The 17,316-nt window shown below is 49.3% G+C and overlaps 2 protein-coding genes across 10 annotated transcripts; one reads left to right on the forward strand and one right to left on the reverse strand.

Moving 5' to 3' along the window:
- The first annotated feature begins 11 nt into the window (after window positions 1–11).
- On the forward strand, window positions 12–13,666 carry Ints11 (integrator complex subunit 11). 2 transcript variants are annotated; one of them, XM_006992354.4, is made up of 17 exons: window positions 12–144; window positions 2,918–3,015; window positions 3,444–3,517; window positions 5,815–6,043; window positions 9,886–9,984; window positions 10,062–10,096; window positions 10,417–10,555; window positions 11,009–11,073; window positions 11,540–11,729; window positions 11,876–11,959; window positions 12,234–12,323; window positions 12,407–12,569; window positions 12,656–12,763; window positions 12,846–12,907; window positions 12,982–13,124; window positions 13,194–13,323; window positions 13,422–13,666. In XM_006992354.4, the coding sequence occupies exons 1-17, from the start codon at window positions 117–119 to the stop codon at window positions 13,485–13,487; spliced, it is 1,803 nt and encodes a 600-aa protein (XP_006992416.1). In that variant the 5' UTR covers window positions 12–116; the 3' UTR covers window positions 13,488–13,666. The 2 variants fall into 2 exon arrangements, with proteins under 2 accessions (XP_006992416.1, XP_076422010.1); XM_076565895.1 differs by lacking the exons at window positions 12–144; window positions 2,918–3,015; window positions 3,444–3,517 and adding an exon at window positions 3,844–3,929.
- Window positions 13,628–16,931, reverse strand: Pusl1 (pseudouridine synthase like 1). 8 transcript variants are annotated; one of them, XM_015985949.3, is made up of 8 exons: window positions 16,694–16,931; window positions 16,417–16,474; window positions 16,087–16,274; window positions 15,755–15,904; window positions 15,507–15,677; window positions 14,494–14,548; window positions 14,329–14,435; window positions 13,628–14,006 (listed from the first exon to the last, which is right to left on the reverse strand). In XM_015985949.3, exons 1-8 carry the CDS (start codon window positions 16,768–16,770, stop codon window positions 13,628–13,630), a joined length of 1,185 nt encoding a protein of 394 aa, XP_015841435.1. In that variant the 5' UTR covers window positions 16,771–16,931. The 8 variants fall into 8 exon arrangements, with proteins under 8 accessions (XP_015841435.1, XP_006992415.1, XP_042128273.1 ...); XM_006992353.4 differs by having other exon boundaries at window positions 13,658–14,006; window positions 14,260–14,422; window positions 16,694–16,903; XM_042272339.2 differs by having other exon boundaries at window positions 13,853–14,006; window positions 14,329–14,422; window positions 16,694–16,896.
- Between the last annotated feature and the right edge of the window lie 385 nt (window positions 16,932–17,316).

A 17,316-nucleotide genomic window follows, 5' to 3' on the forward strand; every position in this document is an offset into this window, starting at 1 on the left:
TGTGTGGGAGTCACTCGCTGGGCATAGGGCCTAAACTGCGCTCGCGAGGTCTGAGCCCATCCTGCGGGCGGTGCACGCAGGCTGTGGAAACGCAGTTCGAGACTGGCCCCCAGAAGATGCCTGAAATAAGAGTTACTCCCTTGGGTGAGTCCGAGTCTGAAGCATCTGCGGCGTCCGGCTAATCGGGCCGGTCCCTTCATAGCAGTCTAGCAATACAGCCAGCGATCAGCCCTCCATCAGCTGTGCGCCCCAAGGAGAAGCCATGGTTTCGGAGCTGGTGCTTCCTTATCTCTGCTTGGCATGGGGGTCGAAGAGATTGGGGTTGATTCCTGGTCCTAGGACTCGATATGAGTTATGGAGGCCCAGCTTCTGTACCTAGGCTGCCTAACAGCGAGACGAGAATGAGACCCCGAAGCTCTAAGTGGCTGTGAGGTTAAATGGGTCTTGGGCGGGCGTTACCACTGTTTATTGCCTCTCAGTGGTGTTGAATTCAGCCACAGAACTCGTCCTGGCGACTTCTCTGTCCTGCACGTGGATTGTTATTTCAAGACCCTTCTACTTGGGCTTCTTCCTCACTTTTGGTTTTCTTTCTACCTCTTCTTCCTCTTTATCTTGCCCAGGTTGCTTGTTATCACCCCTCAGTTCAGTTTTTGTGTCTGGTCTGTCCCGAATTTTAAAAAGTATATCTGTTCATCGTAGAATCTAGAGTTCTAAAAGTTCTAACAGTAGGAGAAAACAACCATTTGAAATCTGGGGTTCACCAGGCAGTGGTGGCACACGCCTTTAATCTCCGCACTCTGGAGGCAGAGCCAGGTGGATCTCTGTGAGGTCAAGGCCAGCCTGGTCTACAGAGCGAGATCCAGGAAAGGCACCAAAACTGCACAGAGAAACCCTGTGTCGAAAAACATCAAAAAGAGAAATCTGGGGTTCCAGAACCTCCCTGAATGTCCCTGGTTTTTCTTCATGCATGTGTTACTAAGGTGCTGGAAGCACCTTCTCATTCATGATTCAGATGCCGACGTCATCTTAGTTAGAACTGAGTCTTCTCAACTCACTGCATTACAGGACCTTAGCAGAACCAACCTCTCATACTGACTACCCTCATCCCATCTAAGTATTAATTAGACTACAGGATCAAACAACATCAAGCATATTCTTAGACCCAGCTCCCTGACTCCTACTCCCACTGGGGAAGTTTTGTTTTGTTTTCTGCCACAGTTCTGAAATTTTTTTTGCACAGTTGTTTAATCTCCACCTGATGTACTTGCCTCACTCCCCTAGGGTGTAAATCTGCACTGTGCAGAGATGTATGCATAAGGTGGTGTCCCGTGCTTGCTTCTCAGGTTTTTTTTTTTTTTTTTTGAGACAGGGTTTCTCTGTGTAGCTTTGTGCCTTTCCTGGAACTCACTTTGTAGACCAGGCTAGCCTTGAACTCACAGAGATCCACCTGGCTCTGCCTCCCGAGTGCTGGGATTAAAGGTGTGTGTCACCACCACCCGGCTGTTCTCAGTTTTGTCTCCTCCCAAGTCAAATGTCTCTGCAATGTAGGCTTCTATTCTTTCCTGGAATTGTAAGTCTCTTAGCACCATTCTTTTTTTTTTTTTTTTTTTTTTTTTTTTGGTTTTTTGAGACAGGGTTTCTCTGTGTAGCTTTGCGTCTTTCCTGGGACTCACTTGGTAGTCCAGGCTGGCCTCGAACTCACAGAGATCCACCTGGCTCTGCCTCCCGAGTGCTGGGATTAAAGGCGTGCGCCACCACTGCCCGGCTCTTAGCACCATTCTTGATAGTGTGTGATTGTGGATGCCTGTGATGTCAGGTCCTCCTGTAAAGGTGCAGCCATTTCCCTTCTATAAATGTTTCAAGGGCCTCAGGGCCTAGCACAACTTCAGAGCTAGAGGTACTATGTAGAATGATGCTGAGACCTTTCCCTCAGGGAGCACCTATCTTGGGGAGGTAGGAATAGGCCTGCAGGAGAACCTGAGACCAACTCCTCCCCAACCTCATTGTGGATGGCTACATAAGGAAAGCAGACTGGGCCATGGATGATGTTGGGTACTGATACTGATAGTGCTTGTTGCCTGAAGTTGGCAGCTGGAGACTACAGGATCCAAGATGGGAACAAGGCTGTTTGTTGTTCTCAGATCTCTGTTGAGGCTTGGACCATATCTCTCTCCTTATGAACCCAGATTCCAGGGAGAGAACAGCTAAATGGAGGAGATAGGTGTGTCCAGGGTGGCCAGTATTGTGGGCTGAACAGCTGGAAGGGTTACTTAGTCATCAAGACCAGGGGAGGAACTCTCATTCAGACTGAGGTAGGGGTTTGGTGATATGGGGCCTGTGTTGCCCACTGACTAAAGTGGGCCATCTGTGCTACAGCCAGTTATTGGTCAGAGTCATGATTCTTTATGGCTGGGCAGAGGCCACATGATATGGCATCACTCAACACTAAAACTCCGGGTCCAGGCCTCAGCCTCTTCAGGAAGAAATCCAAGGGAAGAAAGCCTTATTGATTTGCAGCCCCATTGAAGGTCAGGAGTAATTGGACTAAGGTCTGGGGAAACAGCAGTAATATTCCACAGAGTAGTGCCTTGTATCTGTTCAGTGTTGGGCACCACAGCCAGTGCTTAATGCTCTGCTAGCAGTTCGTTGCAGCTTTGAGATGTGCAGGAAAGCATGGTGAAGGAAGGGCATGTGACCCTAGCATAGTGCTTTGTCTTCCCATTGTGCATTCCCCTTAACCTGCACTTGATGATACCTGTTTCCTAGCCCATGTGTCTGTCCACCCAACAGTCTTATGACCTGCAGAGCCAAAGGTAATAAGTAGTTCAGTGGAGGTCAGCCCTTCCAATAGTGAGGGAAGGAAACTTGGAATAGGGAGGAACCATAGCCTTGTCTCTAACCTGCCCTTCTTGAGTAGGGGCTGGCCAGGATGTGGGCCGCAGCTGTATTTTGGTCTCCATTTCGGGCAAGAATGTCATGTTGGACTGTGGGATGCACATGGGCTACAATGATGACGTGAGTACTTTGGGTGGGTGGTCCAGAGGGCAGCAAGGGACACAATCTACCTTCTAACTATGTTCTATCTAGCCATGTGAATCCTGGGACTTTAGAGAGGGGACAAATGGGGCAAGTGGGCAGCAGGGACATTCCTAGACAGTTATACCCATGATGGGTGGGGGCAGGTGGCCCTGTCACATGGTGCTTAAAAAGTAGGACCCAGCTGAGATGAGCCTCTTGAGGATCCTTGAGGCTGGTCATGATTGGACCCTTTGGGCTTAGCAGCTTGCTACTTGTTCATGAGATTAGCTAGTAGCTTATGAATAGCCAGTAGCAAACTCACTTATGTAAGGGTTTGCTGGGGTCACTCCCTGGGGTGCATCACTCTTGTTTCTTGGAGACTCTGGGTAGCTTGCTGTGTTCCAACTTTTCTCTTGTCTCATCAGAGGCGCTTTCCAGACTTTTCCTACATCACCCAGAGTGGCCGGCTGACTGACTTTCTGGACTGTGTAATCATCAGGTAGGTTTGTCAGGGTTTTGATGTCCTTTCTTTTTTTTTTTTTGTTTGTTTTTTTTTTTTTTAAAGATTTATTTGTTTATTAGGTATACAGCATGTATGACTGCAGGCCAGAAGAGGGCACCAGATCTCATTACAGATGGTTGTGAGCCACCATGTGGTTGCTGAGAATTGAACTCGACTTCTGGAAGAACAGTCAGTGCTCTTAACCTCTGAGCCATCTCTCCAGCCCTTGATGTCCTTTCTTATTACCCTATTTTAGAGGCTGTGCTAACCAAGCTACATTGTGGCTTATTCTTCAGAGTGGCCATTAAATCCCTCAGAGCCAGGAAGATGATTGTGCCTGTTGGCTGTGCCCTTGAGTGTCATGAATTAAAGCCTAGAAGGTGACCCAGGAAATAGAGACCTAACCAAGGTAGCTAGCGCCAAGATGTGTCCTTCACCTGCCAAGTGTGGGGCCTCTCCAAACTAGATTACCCTGTGAGACCTTTACCCACCAGCACCTGGCCACAGTGATTGCACCCTCTCCCCATTTTACCAGCTAAGTACATCTGGTGTATTCTGCTTGTGCTTCCTCTTCCAGCTTTAACTCTGGTTCTCCAAGCCCTCTTGCTCACTGGCTGTTACTGATGTCCTAGACAGTTCATGGTCTAGCCTCCAGTTGCCACCACCTCAGCGAGGTAGAGCTGAGCAAGGGGAGACATCTTTCTTTCCTCCTTGGCTCCCATTTTCATGTTCTGTCCAGATAGGCTGCCAGCTGTGCCCAGGCCCATACCCTTTCACAGCCCCTGCTGTCACGCCCAGTCTAGTTGGCCGCAGTCTAACTCTAGCACTTCCTTCTCAACACCCACACCGTCACCATTAGCCAGAGTGGTCCTTTAGGCCTAAAGCAGCCCATCTTGGTAAGCTGTGTCCTCAGGCTCTGGTGTTGGTCCCTTCTAGACATGAGTCACTCACTACCTGCCTGCTTTGGGTTGACTAGCCCCACTCTTTCCGGGAAGAGTATTCCCAGGCCTTGCCCTGAGCTGTCTCAATTCTCTCTTGCCTCCATCAGGAAGACTTCCTGACAGATAGTGGCACTTTTCCTAGTATGGTATTTGCTGGCCTGACTTTTACTTCCTCACCAACTTGTCACCGTCTGATTCAGATGGGGTATGTGTATATGTATTTGTAGGAGGCCAGAGACAACCTCAGGTGTTATTCCCTTGTGGATTTTTTTGCTTCGTTTTTTTTTTTTGTTTTGTTTTGTTTTTTTTTGTTTGTTTGTTTTTGTTTTTTTGAGACAAGGTTTCTCTGTGTAGTTTTGGGGCCTGTCCTGGATCTTGCTCTGTAGACCAGGCTGGATTTGAACTCACAGATATCCACCTGGCTTTGCCTCCTGATTGCTGGGATAAAAGGTGTGTGCCACCGCCACCCGGCTGCCCTTGTGTTTTTTGAGACAAGATCTCTCACTAGACCTGAGTTCATGAATTAGGCTAGGTTTGCTGGAAAGCAAGCCCCATCTACCTGTCTTTACCTCCCAGCACTGGGAGTATAAGCACACTTGTACCATTATGCCCAGCTTTTTATGTGGGCGCTAGGAATCAAATTCAGATCCTTGTGTTTATGAGGCAGGCACTTTACCAACTGAGCTATCTCCCCACCCTTGGTTATTATTTGTTTTAATTGCCAACACCTGATTTGTTTGTTTTCAAGATGGGGGTCTCGCTAGCTCTGGCTGTCCCAGAACTCACTATATAGACCAGGTTGGCCTCAAACTCAGAGATCTTCCAATTGCTGGGATTAAAGGCGTGCACCACCACTGCCCTGCTGCTTTTTGTTTTTATTTTTGAGATGGTTTCTATGTATAGCGTTGGCTGTCCTAGAACTCCCTCTGTAGACCAGGCTAGCCTCAAACTCACTGAGGTTCTCCTGCCTCTGCCTCTTGAATGCTGGAATTAAAGTTGTGTGCCACCACCACTTGGCTGCTTTTATTGTTTTAAGACAGTCTTGTGTAGCACAGGCTGGATTGAACTCCTAATCTGCCTATACTTCCCAAGTGCTCAGATTACACGTATGTGCCACCATGCCCTAGTCTGATTCAGGTTTAATTACTAATTTTCATATTGTTTTTCTGGGTATCTAGATTGCTCATTTGGGACAACTGTGAATTTTCTGTTTTGTTCATTTTTGACTCTTTCTTACCTATGATAGTGATATACATTAGGTCTCAGTAAATGAGTGGACCATGAGCATAGGTCTGAGAAGTGGGATGGCTGGGAGAGAATGGTCCCAGGCTGACTAGTGTCACATTCCCCCAGCCATTTCCACCTGGACCACTGTGGGGCACTCCCTTACTTCAGTGAAATGGTGGGCTACGATGGGCCTATCTATATGACCCACCCCACTCAGGCCATCTGCCCCATCCTGTTGGAAGACTACCGCAAGATCGCAGTGGACAAGAAGGGCGAGGCAAATTTCTTCACTTCTCAGATGATCAAAGACTGTATGAAGAAGGTGGTGGCCGTTCACCTGCACCAGACGGTTCAGGTCAGGATCCCTGGCCCATTCTGCACATAGTCTGAAAGGCCTTAGGGTTTTGGTCCCAGGCCACCCCATCTCACTCTTTTCTTTAGCTCTGTGGGCGAGTGTCCAGCCACATTTGGCATTTAGGTTGGGAGAATATATGTGTGGTATGTCTGTATGTTTGTGCATATACCTATATAATCAAGGCTTTTTCCCACCTGGCTCTGCCCAAGCTACATTCTATAAGCCAGCCTGCCTTTTCCCCTCCTAAGGAGAGATCTGAGGTATATTGTTGGATAACTTGTTGGATATCTTGGTCTGTCATTTGGTAAGGAGGCAGAGCCAGGACAGCAAGATGAACCAGTCTGGTCAAGTACCCGATACCAGGCTGTGATAATATATAGGTCAAGGAAGGAAGGAATGAAAGATATTAAATAGCCAAGTGACTGGTTAAATTTAGCAAAATTCTCCAGAAATTGTGGATTTGTCTGCTTCTTATTAGAATTTTTATTTTGCTTTAGATGTTGCTGCTACCCATCCTTTTAGTTTTTTAATTTTTTCTTTTTTGAGACGGGGAGTTTCTCTGTGTAACTGCCCTGGCTGTCCTAGAACTCACTCAGTAGACCAGTCTGGCCTCGAACTCACAGTCTGCCTGCTTCTGCCTCCCGCCAAGTGCTGGAATTAAAGGCATGTTTCTATGTGTATGTATGTGATAAAACACCATGACCAAAAGCTACGTGAGAAGAAAAGGGTTTATTTCAAACTTGTGATACTCCTTCCTACATTAGTCTCTTGGGTATTAGGACTATATGTTTCTGTCATACCAGGGTGACCTCCTTATTCTAATCTGCCTACTGAAATACTGCCTTCTCTGGTAACCTTGCTGTAAGGACTGCCTTTGACAGTCCTACAGAAGGTGACTGGAGATACATTGATTTTTCTGTCTACTGCCATGTCTGCCTGGGTGTCTGGTAAGGACAGAGGTTTTACTGGGGCCCACAGACCAGGAACTGGTCCCAATCCTACCCTTCTTTGAGTTTCTCCTTCCAGGAGTTTATATTCTAACTGCTGCCCCAAGTCTTGGCCTCCTAATGATGCCCAGTTGTCCCAACTGCTGACCTTATGGGAGCCAAGCCAGCCTGGGGTTAAGCTAGCTGCATGCTGCTGAGGATTAGGGAGTTTTACCTTTGAAAGAGCTGGCCAGTTGGAATTTTAGAAACTGGATTCTGTTCTTTCACCCATCTATGGTTGCCTTCCTTCCTTCCTTCCTTCCTTCCTTCCTTCCTTCCTTCCTTCCTTCCTTCCTTCCTTCCTTCCTTCCTTCCTTCCTTCCTTCCTTCCTTCTCTTTTCTTTCTGTTCAAGACAGGGTTTCTCTGTGTAGTCCTGTCTGTTCTGGAACTCTCTTTGTAGACCAGGCTGGCCTGGAACTCAGAGATTTGTTCCCTCTGCCTCCCGAGTGCTGGAATTTCTTTTTTTGAGTCTTGGTGGGAAAGGCCTATATGTTGAAGGGCCCATTTTAAATAAGAAAAGTCAGTGAGGTCTTGCCCAGCACTCCAGAGGCGGAGGATCTCTGTGAGTTCAAGGCCAGCCTGGTCTACAGAGTGAGTTCCAGGACAGGCTCCAAAGCTACACAGAGAAATCCTGTGTCGAAAAACCAAAAAAAAAAAAAAAAAAAAAGGAAAGAAAGAAAGAAAAATGAGTTCCGGTCAGCTGTTGGGAACATCCGTGTACTCTGGCCTATGGAAGACTACATATTACAGAGTACAGGAATCTTACATGCTCTGGGAGACATTCCTCTTACTAGCCTGGTGTGGCAGACTTTCCTGGGGAAATACAATACACACATCTACTCACCCTAGAATGGGAGCCACAACAAAACAATTGCACCAATGTCCAATTTATTGATCCAGTGAGATTTTTTTTTATTGGGGTTACTAACAGGAGTATGGTGAGGGGTTACTTGAAAGGAGCAGGGATAACTAAAAAACAGTTACATCACAAGAACCTGTGTGACAACTCCTTGGAGGTTTCTATAAAGCTTAGAGGTAGCTCCACTGACCTGGACCGCAAACCAAGGTCCCAAGAGAATCAGGAAATCAGAAGATAAAGAGATAGGAAAGTTTGGCATCAGGAGATCTTCCACAAGCTGTCTTATCCCAAGCAAACTTATTCAGAAGTACAGAATCATATATACTATTTCCAGGAGAGAAATGGGATGGAGTCAGCAGAAACTGTCACACAATTGGAGGAAGTTAGCAGGAAGCTAGTCAAGCAGTGTTGCACTAAGGGAACACAGGGTATCTCAAGAGCATTATAGACTGAGTACCCAGCATCCTTGGAGCTATATCTCTTCAGGGGGAAAAGCTAAGTTCCCAGGAATTGAAACCTTAACTTCTTTGAGGCCCAGGTCCCTGCCCCGGACTGGGCCTTACTGAGTCTGTCCCTAGGCAAGGACACAGAACTAGTTCCTTTTGCCGTTTCATCAGGGCATCTGAGAAAGCCTTGGATCTATCTGGCTCTCAACACTCCACAGTCAGATCCTTTCTCATCTGTTTTCTTTCCACAGTTTGGCTGGTTAGTCTCTAATCCCAGCAACTATTTACTCCCTTTTATATTGTTGGTGGGGACTTTGAAGAATCTTCCAAGCTTGTGTTCTTCCGGAATGTGACCTTTTATTTACCTACTGTTTACCACCCATGGCTCTGAGCTCCCCATTTTTGCTGGGGCAAATGTTTCAATTTGGGGGGAGTGTTCCAATTCCAAAGAACATGCCATAGAACATAGCCCCTTTCCTCTGTGTCCTGTGGTCTTGTCTTTCTTGAAGCTCTTCCATGATCATTTTTCATGAGATGCAGAGTTCCAGGATGATAGTTATCTTACCCATATCATGTGGAATACATGCTTCTTTTGTTTAGGCTGCTTTCCTTTTGGCCTTGGTAGGCTGTGCTGTGGTGGACCTTAATCAGTCTCCTGGTACTGGAGCTTGATGTCTTTAATTCTTGCTGCCTATGTTCCTGGGGTTCTGAGTAGCTTAACATTAGAGCTTTCCACTGCAGGCCTTCCATTTCCCCTTTTGTGTTATTCTTCATACTAGATTTTTTAAAAAAAGTTTTCTTGAAGCAGTCTCACTGCAGAGTCCAGGCTGGCCTCAAACTCTCCATTTTCCTGCTTTAGCCTTCTAAGAACTCAAGAACTGAGATAACAGTTGTATGTCACCATGTGCAGTTCCTCAACATTTTAGTCATTCATTCTCTTGACTTTATTCACTGTTCTAAATCCTATTCAAGTTCTTTTTTTTTGAGGTAGGACTTTACTATGTAGCTCAGACTGGCCTTGAACTCATAATGATCCTCCTGCCTATCTTTCAGTGCTGGGATTATAGGCTTGTACCACAATACCCAACTCTACCTATTCAATATTTATTTATTTATCTAGTTTTTCAAGACAGGGTTTCTCTGTGTAGCACTGGCTGTCCTGGAACTCACTTTGTAGACCAGGCTGGCCTCGAACTCACAGAGATCTACCTGTCTCTGCCACCCAAGTGCTGGGATTAAAGGCGTGCGCTACCATGCCTAGCATATCTATTGAATTCTTAATTTGGGTTACTGTCATGGCTAGTTTTAGAATTTTTTTTTTATTATTTTTTATGTTTGGGGTTTACTCTTAGTCTAGTCTAGAAGTGGCTTCTAGATTCTTATCTATTTTTGTTTGTTTTTATTGTGCTACAACCCCTAGGTATAGTTGCTTTTGGTTAAACCCCAGACTTCTTGTGAGAAACAGGAATGGACTGGATAGGCTTAAGGTAATCATTTACTTCCTGCTTCCTCCCTGCCTTGCAGGCCTGAGAACATTCTTTCTTCTGCAGGTGGATGATGAACTGGAAATCAAGGCATACTATGCAGGCCATGTGCTGGGGGCAGCCATGTTCCAGATTAAAGTGGGATCAGAGTCTGTGGTCTACACGGTCAGTAGAAGTACTTGGCTTGAGTTAAATTGCTGGGAGTAGAAAGACATCTTACTTATTGCCATTTTCTTTGCCAGGGTGATTATAACATGACCCCAGACCGGCATTTGGGGTGAGTAGGCCTGTGTTTCACCCTGTGGGAATTTCCTGGGAGTTAGTAGATCTAAGAGACATCATGGTGGGTATATAAATGCTCAGCACCCACCATGGTCCTCCCATGCAGTGTGGAAGTACCTTTGGAAGTCTGGGCTAGAGGTTTTTCTCCCCTGTTGTTTCCTCCAGAGTATGCTGCCATGATATTTGATAGGCCATATAGAGGAGCTCATGTCTGGATGAGCTAAAAATGTGCTGTGATGGAGCTATAGTCCACTTTGCCACTTTGCTCCCAATTCTGTAGCCATGAACAATCCACCATGACCATTCCTGTTTTAGGGCTGCATGGATTGACAAATGTCGCCCCAACTTGCTCATCACAGAATCCACGTATGCAACAACCATCCGAGACTCCAAACGCTGCAGAGAGCGAGATTTCCTTAAGAAAGTTCATGAGACTGTGGAGCGTGGTGGGAAGGTATTGACTATAGGCAGGCTCTGGTGTGTGGCTACTGTGGCCACACAGTATAGGTTTCCCAGCAGGCTTCACTGTCCTACATGTGGTCAGGGTCTCTGGGTTTGGGGGTTACTGTTTATTTGGCATTGAGATGACAGATTCTAGAGAGTCTTCCATTCCCTGGTGCTTGCATCCCATGAAGAGCTGTTCAAGAGCCTCCCACAATTCCTACTATTTCTACATGTGGCTGGTGTGTGTGTGTGTGTGTGTGTGTGTGTGTGTGTGTGTGTGTGTGTGTGTGTGTGTGAAACCTGTAGTTCTTAGATGTCTGGCTATTCCTTTGCAGTAATGCTATCTTTGAATGCTATCATTCAACCTGCCAGCAAGGGTATAGTGAGCATATGGTACCTGCTGTGTTCACGGAAGGGTAGTATGGCCAATGGCTCCCACCTGAATCAGCCTCACCACCCTCAGGTGTTGATCCCTGTGTTTGCACTGGGCCGGGCACAAGAGCTCTGCATCCTGCTGGAGACCTTCTGGTAAGTACAAACAGAAATATTCCACAGGTGGGCAAGAAAAGATGGAACAGCCTCTGCATAGAGAGTAAGTTCCTTATACTGCCAGGCACAGGGGAACTGTCGAGAAGTCAAGGCAGCAGTGACTACCACTGGGCACTAGATGCCCTGCTGTTTTGGATGGAGCTGTGCATGTGTTGGGTCATCACATTTAAACCATTATCTGAAGGCTGTATTGGTCACTGCATGAATACTGAGTCTCCTCACATGAGCTCTGGGGACCCCTACCACTCCCATGTTTGTTTTATAGAACACAAGCTGAGAGGTCTGGCCTGGGGGTCATCAGAGTAGAGATAGCATGGGGTTTAGTTCAAGGGACATTGAACTCAGCCCTGGCCATAGCTACTAAGCAGTGCAGTAGAGGGCACAGGGACACATGTTGCAGGCTAACTCTGGCCTCCTTGTACTGACTGGGCTGGTGGACACGCAGGGAACGCATGAACCTGAAGGTGCCCATCTACTTCTCTACGGGCCTGACAGAGAAGGCCAACCACTACTACAAGCTCTTCATCACCTGGACCAACCAGAAAATACGTAAGACATTTGTCCAGAGGAACATGTTTGAGTTCAAGCACATCAAAGCCTTTGACCGGACATTTGCTGACAACCCAGGTCCCATGGTAAGGCCCTGGCAATGCAGCTTCTCCACATCTGGCCTTAAAGGATCTCTGCCCGTGGGGTTCCAGGAAGGACTACTGGTCAAAGGTCTAGTGCTTATTGCAGCCCTGGGTAAGGTCTATTCTCTTGACCCTTGTCAACCCTGCAGGTTGTGTTTGCCACACCTGGGATGCTGCATGCTGGCCAATCTCTGCAGATCTTTCGAAAGTGGGCAGGAAACGAGAAGAACATGGTGAGGGTTTGGGGCCAGTTCCCAAGTTGGCTACAGGGGCTCATTATGGACTTAGGGAACTGGAGTACAGAAGGACTGGCCCTTGAACTTTGTGTCTTGACCCATGATGACTCTACTGCTGTGTTCTGCTACCAGCAGCCCAGACTGAGCAACTGGCCTGCTAACAGACAGGTCCTTAGCTTCCTGAGCATGGTTGGCTCCAGGCCAGGGGTTGTCCCAAGAGGAAGTATCTATTTTGGGAAGCCATGCAGCTGAATCTCACCTCTGCTTTCAGGTTATCATGCCTGGTTACTGTGTTCAGGGCACTGTGGGCCACAAGATCCTTAGTGGGCAACGAAAGCTGGAGATGGAGGGGCGTCAGGTGGTGAGTACCTCCCTGTTCTGGGCTCAACAGGGCTTCCAGGCTTTTGCTGCTGCTAACTCTGCCTGCATCTTGTGATGCCACAGCTGGAGGTAAAGATGCAAGTGGAATACATGTCATTCAGTGCCCATGCTGATGCCAAGGGCATCATGCAACTGGTGGGACAAGCAGAGCCGGAGAGTGTGCTGCTGGTGCATGGCGAGGCCAAGAAGATGGAGTTCTTGAGGCAGAAGATTGAGCAGGAATTCCGTAGGCAGCTGGTGGGCAGGGTTGGCCTGTGGGATGGTACCAGCAGGCTGGCAGCCTAGACTGAGGCTCTGTATCACTTTCCTCAGGGGTCAGCTGCTACATGCCGGCCAATGGTGAGACAGTGACGCTGCCCACAAGCCCCAGCATCCCTGTGGGCATCTCCCTGGGGCTGCTGAAGCGGGAGATGGTGCAGGGTATGAAGGGCAGACTGGGACATGGGCCAAGGGAGGCAGGTAATTGATGGCTTGTGTTGACTGCAATTTCCTTTCCTCACAGGACTTCTCCCTGAGGCTAAAAAGTCTCGGCTCTTGCATGGCACACTAATTATGAAAGACAGTGTAAGTGTGTAAAGAGTGATGGAGTGGGGATAGCATTCATTACTTCCCCTGACCTGCTTGCCCTTGCCCCACAGAGTTTCCGGCTGGTATCCTCAGAGCAAGCCCTCAAGGAGTTGGGCCTGGCTGAGCACCAACTGCGCTTCACCTGTCGTGTGCACCTGCAGGACACACGCAAGGAGCAAGAAACAGCCCTGCGTGTGTACAGCCACCTCAAGAGGTGCGCCCTAGCCTTGCCCCTACCCCTACAGGCAGGGTGAGGCAGACATCTTACTATACCTCTCCACAGCACCCTCAAAGACCACTGTGTACAGCACCTCCCTGATGGCTCTGTGACTGTGGAGTCCATTCTTATCCAGGCTGCTGCCCACTCAGAGGACCCTGGTACTAAGGTACTACTGGTCTCCTGGACCTACCAGGTAAGGAGGATATGCATCAATGGTATGCCTGTAGACCTCCCTTCTTTGGTATTGTGTTGTCTGTGGGTAACTGTGCTTCCCTCTTCCCTTTCTTCTAGGATGAAGAGCTGGGAAGCTTTCTCACAACACTTCTCAAAAATGGCCTCCCCCAGGCACCCAGCTGACATGTACCAGCAACCTACCACTCTGTCTCTTGCTGTTTGCCCAGCAGAAGGACCAGGGATTTGGCTTTGGGAGGTGGGTGCCCTGAGTAAATGGAAACCATAATTGGGCCACAGACTCTGTCGTAGGGACAAGACCAGAGTCACAGGCTGGCTAAAGTAATAAACAAGCCTTTTTGTTCGCTATGCCTTTTATTCCTACTCCCTTGCCCCAAGAAGATGGGGTTTCCAGAAAAGCAGAACCAGAGGCTACTAGGGTGCTTGCTTATAGCTGTTTCTTGCCTGGTACCCCATCCTTTAGTGACAAAGGGATGTCCACAGTGGAAAGATTGGGGATGTGGGAGCTGCTGGAAGGTAGGCAGGACTACCAGAGCCCCATATAGCTGTGGATTAATCTCTGCTGAATGCAGTAAATGGACAAGGCTGACAGCCAGACTTAGTATGCTGTATGGTTCTTCACTTCCAGAGTGTACAGTCAGCTGGGTTTCCACATTGGACCTTACAGGGCTCAGGATGTAGGACCTATGGGTAGACCCTAAGTCAGAGTAGAACTCCTACAGTTGTATCCAGAAACCCCACTTACCCCTAAAATCTGACCCTGTGAACCCACTCAATCCATGCCACCATGCTTTTTGATCACTGATCCCTAACTGAAGTCCTTTTCCCCACTGACAGTGCTTAGATTCTCACCTAGTATAATGGGGGGTTTGACTATCTCCAAAAGCCCCCTCCCCTCAGTGAGGACCCAGCTCTTTCCTATCCCATCCCCTCTTACCAAAGTCATCATATAACACTGACTTCAAGAACAGGCCACGGGCTGGGGCAACTCGAGCCTGATACTTGCCCAGGGGATCTTGACTCTCCAGAATTGCTTTCACCTGTGTGGGTGTCAGAGTCCCTTGCCCCACAGCTACCAGCACAGCTGTCATCCTCCGTACCTGCAGCAGAGAGCTGAGATGGTCACAGGTATCTACCTGAGCGCACCTTGGGAGGGTCTAGTACAGCCTACCTGTCGATATAGGAAAGACTGGCTTTCAAACTCCAACGTCCAGAACTGCAGCCTCCTAGGAACACAGACAGCTTTGATGTCCAAGCTACAAGTCAGCCTCAGCCACCCTGGCCCACCATGTGGCCTCAGACAAGACAAAGATTTAAGTACTGGTTTAAAGGCTCATCCATCCAGGGTGGGTTCTTGCCTAGTTGACCACCAGTTCCAGAGGGTAAATGGGTATTGCATGACTTTTCCTGGAGTCTATATACGCCATATAAGAAAACAACTATACAACAGAGTCATCAGCCTGTGCACAGTAGATAGCAATTGCTTTGAGCCTTCCTTCATGTGGAGGGGCCACAGTAAGGTTGCTGAGGCCAGACATAGCCAGCCCACCTATCAAGATGGAACCTTGGGGGCTAGAGAGATGACTCAGTGTTTAAGAGCACTGGCTGCTCATCCAGAGGAGGGTTCAGTTCCCAGCATCCACATGGCAGCTCACAACTGTCTGGAACTCCAAGATCCAATACCCTTACACAGACATACCTGCAGACAAAACACCAATGCACACAAAATAAAAATTGAAGTCCCTCCTCTCCTGGAGGCTGGTATCAGCTGCAATGTTCTCAAGGTCAGCAGCTGGCACCCCAGTGGGAAGTCCACTAGGCAGTGCTTGACACAGAGAACTTCAACAGTCTGTCAAACTGGACCGGAACTACTAGCTCCAGTGAAACCTTTTCAGTGACAGTGTAGTAGAGATATCTGCTACAAAGAGCTATGGGCATGGCAATACCCTCAGAAAGGCAACATTTTCTACCCTGTGTTCCCCAGCCTGTCAGGGACCCCCAGCCAGACAGGAAGACTACTGGCTCATCCCTTCTAAGTGGCCAGAACCTTCCATCCTCCAGGACTTATGGATGACCAGTATACAGTTTAGCACCATCCCACTTTTTTTCCCCTCAAGACAGCTAATTTAACCCTGGTGGTCTAGAGACCACCACGAGGCCATAGTTCAAAGTCCCTCTTCTCACCTGCTCTCCTGGGGGAGGACAAATGGACTGGCTGGACCAGAAGACACGGAGACTCGTTGTAGAGTGCGCACAGTATTTGTGGCTGGGCTGCCAGCAGACTGGAAAGCACTGAAATCATGTGTCCCCAGGAGGTGCTGGGCAGCCTCCTGCATGGCAGCCACATCCAGGCACCTGCAAACCCAGATAAGCATTGAGGAGGACCCAGCCAGATGGATGGTGAGCCTTTTCCTCCCCATTAGTTCACTCACGTTGTCTGAAGAGCCCAGCATACATTTTGTTCAAACACAGGCAGCTGATCAGGCCAGGGGCAGCCTGTGGCCAGACGGTATAGGTAGGTTCTGGAGGTGGCTGCATGGCGAGCATGGAAGTCATTGGGCACTCGGAAGGCCTTCAGTACGCTGTGGCAAGCAGATCCGAGGAATGAGTCTGCCCACCTGTCCACACAGCACCCGGGAAATCTCCCACTCACCTCCAAGTTGCCCAGAATACAATGTCTTTCTGGACCTCAGCCTTCCTTCATAGTGGGGTGTGGGGTATATTAATAAACAAAAAACAGAACCACACTCAATCCCAGGCTCACCGAATGGCCCGGTGCCTCAGGTGGGTGTTGAGGGCCTGGGCCACGACCTCTGGGGAGTAAGGCGGCAGGCCTGAGCGGCGATGGATGTCCAGGTGTGCCGCGTTGCTCAGGGCGTGCACTCCGGCATCAGTGCGGCTGGAGATAGTAAACCTGACGGGCTCGACCGAGTTCAGCCTCTTGGCGGCCTCCTGCAGGGGCAGGGTGCAGGCAGGCAGTCACAGCGGAGGCCAGAGCCCATGGAACAGTAGGAGTGCGGGCAGGGTTTGAGGCTGTCTGCTGCTTCTACCCCGCCAACCAGTCATCGCTCTGAGAGATGAGGTAACAGCTCACCTCCAGGAAGTTCTGCACCCCAACAGCGCGATGGTTACCCCTCACGGCCGCGACCCCACTGAGGAGAGATACGGGAGAGAGCGTCTGTGGGAGCTGTCCCGCCTGGGGTCTAGGTACCCACAGACGTTAGTACCGCCCAGACCTGTGTTGCTAGGCTCTTAAAATTGTGCATCCCGAGACCGGAGGTCCAGGCTGCAGATCGTGCCCCTCTTGGCTGTCTTGCAGACCTCCCGCGAGCCCGAGTGGAGGAACCGGAGGTGATGGCGGGGAAACCTACTTGAAGTCAGTGCCCAAGTACTGGAAGAACACAAGGTATCGCGCACGCACAGAACCCACAGCCCCGCAGGAACTCATGGTGGAGTAGCTGGAGGGCGGGGTGGTTGCACGTGGCCCGCGGTCCGCCCTGTCCAGCTGCAACGGCGCCTGCGCACTCACTCCTCTCACCCCGCCCGGGCGCAGGGACCGAGAAACGGAGGCGGGGCCAAGCTTAGGGAGCGGGTGCGAAGTGCTCTCCTCTGGGCCCGACTGGGCTCACTGTCCTCTGCCTCACAAGGGCGCGGTGACGTGTTGTTTCCGCAAGAGTGTCCTCCTTAATTTGTTCACCCCTTCGCTCCTTCACTCCCGATCTTCCCGCCGCCGTCCCGTTCTTCCAGAATGTGTCTGTCTACGCGTTCTGACCTAGTGCTCCCAAATGTTTTTTGTAAACTCCCTGAATTTAACCATGGCAGGGATGCCTGAAGTGGGAGAACAGCGCCCTTCCCTTTATCGCAGCCGAGTCAACCACTCGGGATCCCAACTGCCGCGGCCCGCCCAGCTCCCTGACCCTGGTGGCTGAGGACAGAGGGCAGTGACAGGCAACGGAGTGCAGCGGCGCATTTAGCGACGCTCCCCTAAAGTGAC

The sequence above is a fragment of the Peromyscus maniculatus genome, chromosome 2 (genome assembly GCF_049852395.1).
Source record: "Peromyscus maniculatus bairdii isolate BWxNUB_F1_BW_parent chromosome 2, HU_Pman_BW_mat_3.1, whole genome shotgun sequence".
Taxonomy (NCBI): Eukaryota; Metazoa; Chordata; class Mammalia; order Rodentia; family Cricetidae; genus Peromyscus; species Peromyscus maniculatus.

Excerpts from the sequence above, each read along its gene's own strand:
- Ints11 (XM_006992354.4), top strand. The coding sequence starts at position 117 with ATGCCTGAAATAAGAGTTACTCCCTTGG. Across the intron at positions 3,016-3,443 it reads ACATGGGCTACAATGATGAC|AGGCGCTTTCCAGACTTTTC; the intron begins GTGAGTACTTTG and ends TTGTCTCATCAG. Across the intron at positions 12,324-12,406 it reads AGATGGAGGGGCGTCAGGTG|CTGGAGGTAAAGATGCAAGT; the intron begins GTGAGTACCTCC and ends GTGATGCCACAG.
- Pusl1 (XM_015985949.3), bottom strand. The coding sequence starts at position 16,770 with ATGAGTTCCTGCGGGGCTGTGGGTTCTGTGCGTGCGCGATACCTTGTG. Across the intron at positions 14,549-15,506 it reads GTCCTCCCCCAGGAGAGCAG|GAGGCTGCAGTTCTGGACGT; the intron begins GTGAGAAGAGGG and ends CTGTGTTCCTAG. Across the intron at positions 14,007-14,328 it reads GGAGAGTCAAGATCCCCTGG|GTCCTACATCCTGAGCCCTG; the intron begins GCAAGTATCAGG and ends GTCTACCCATAG.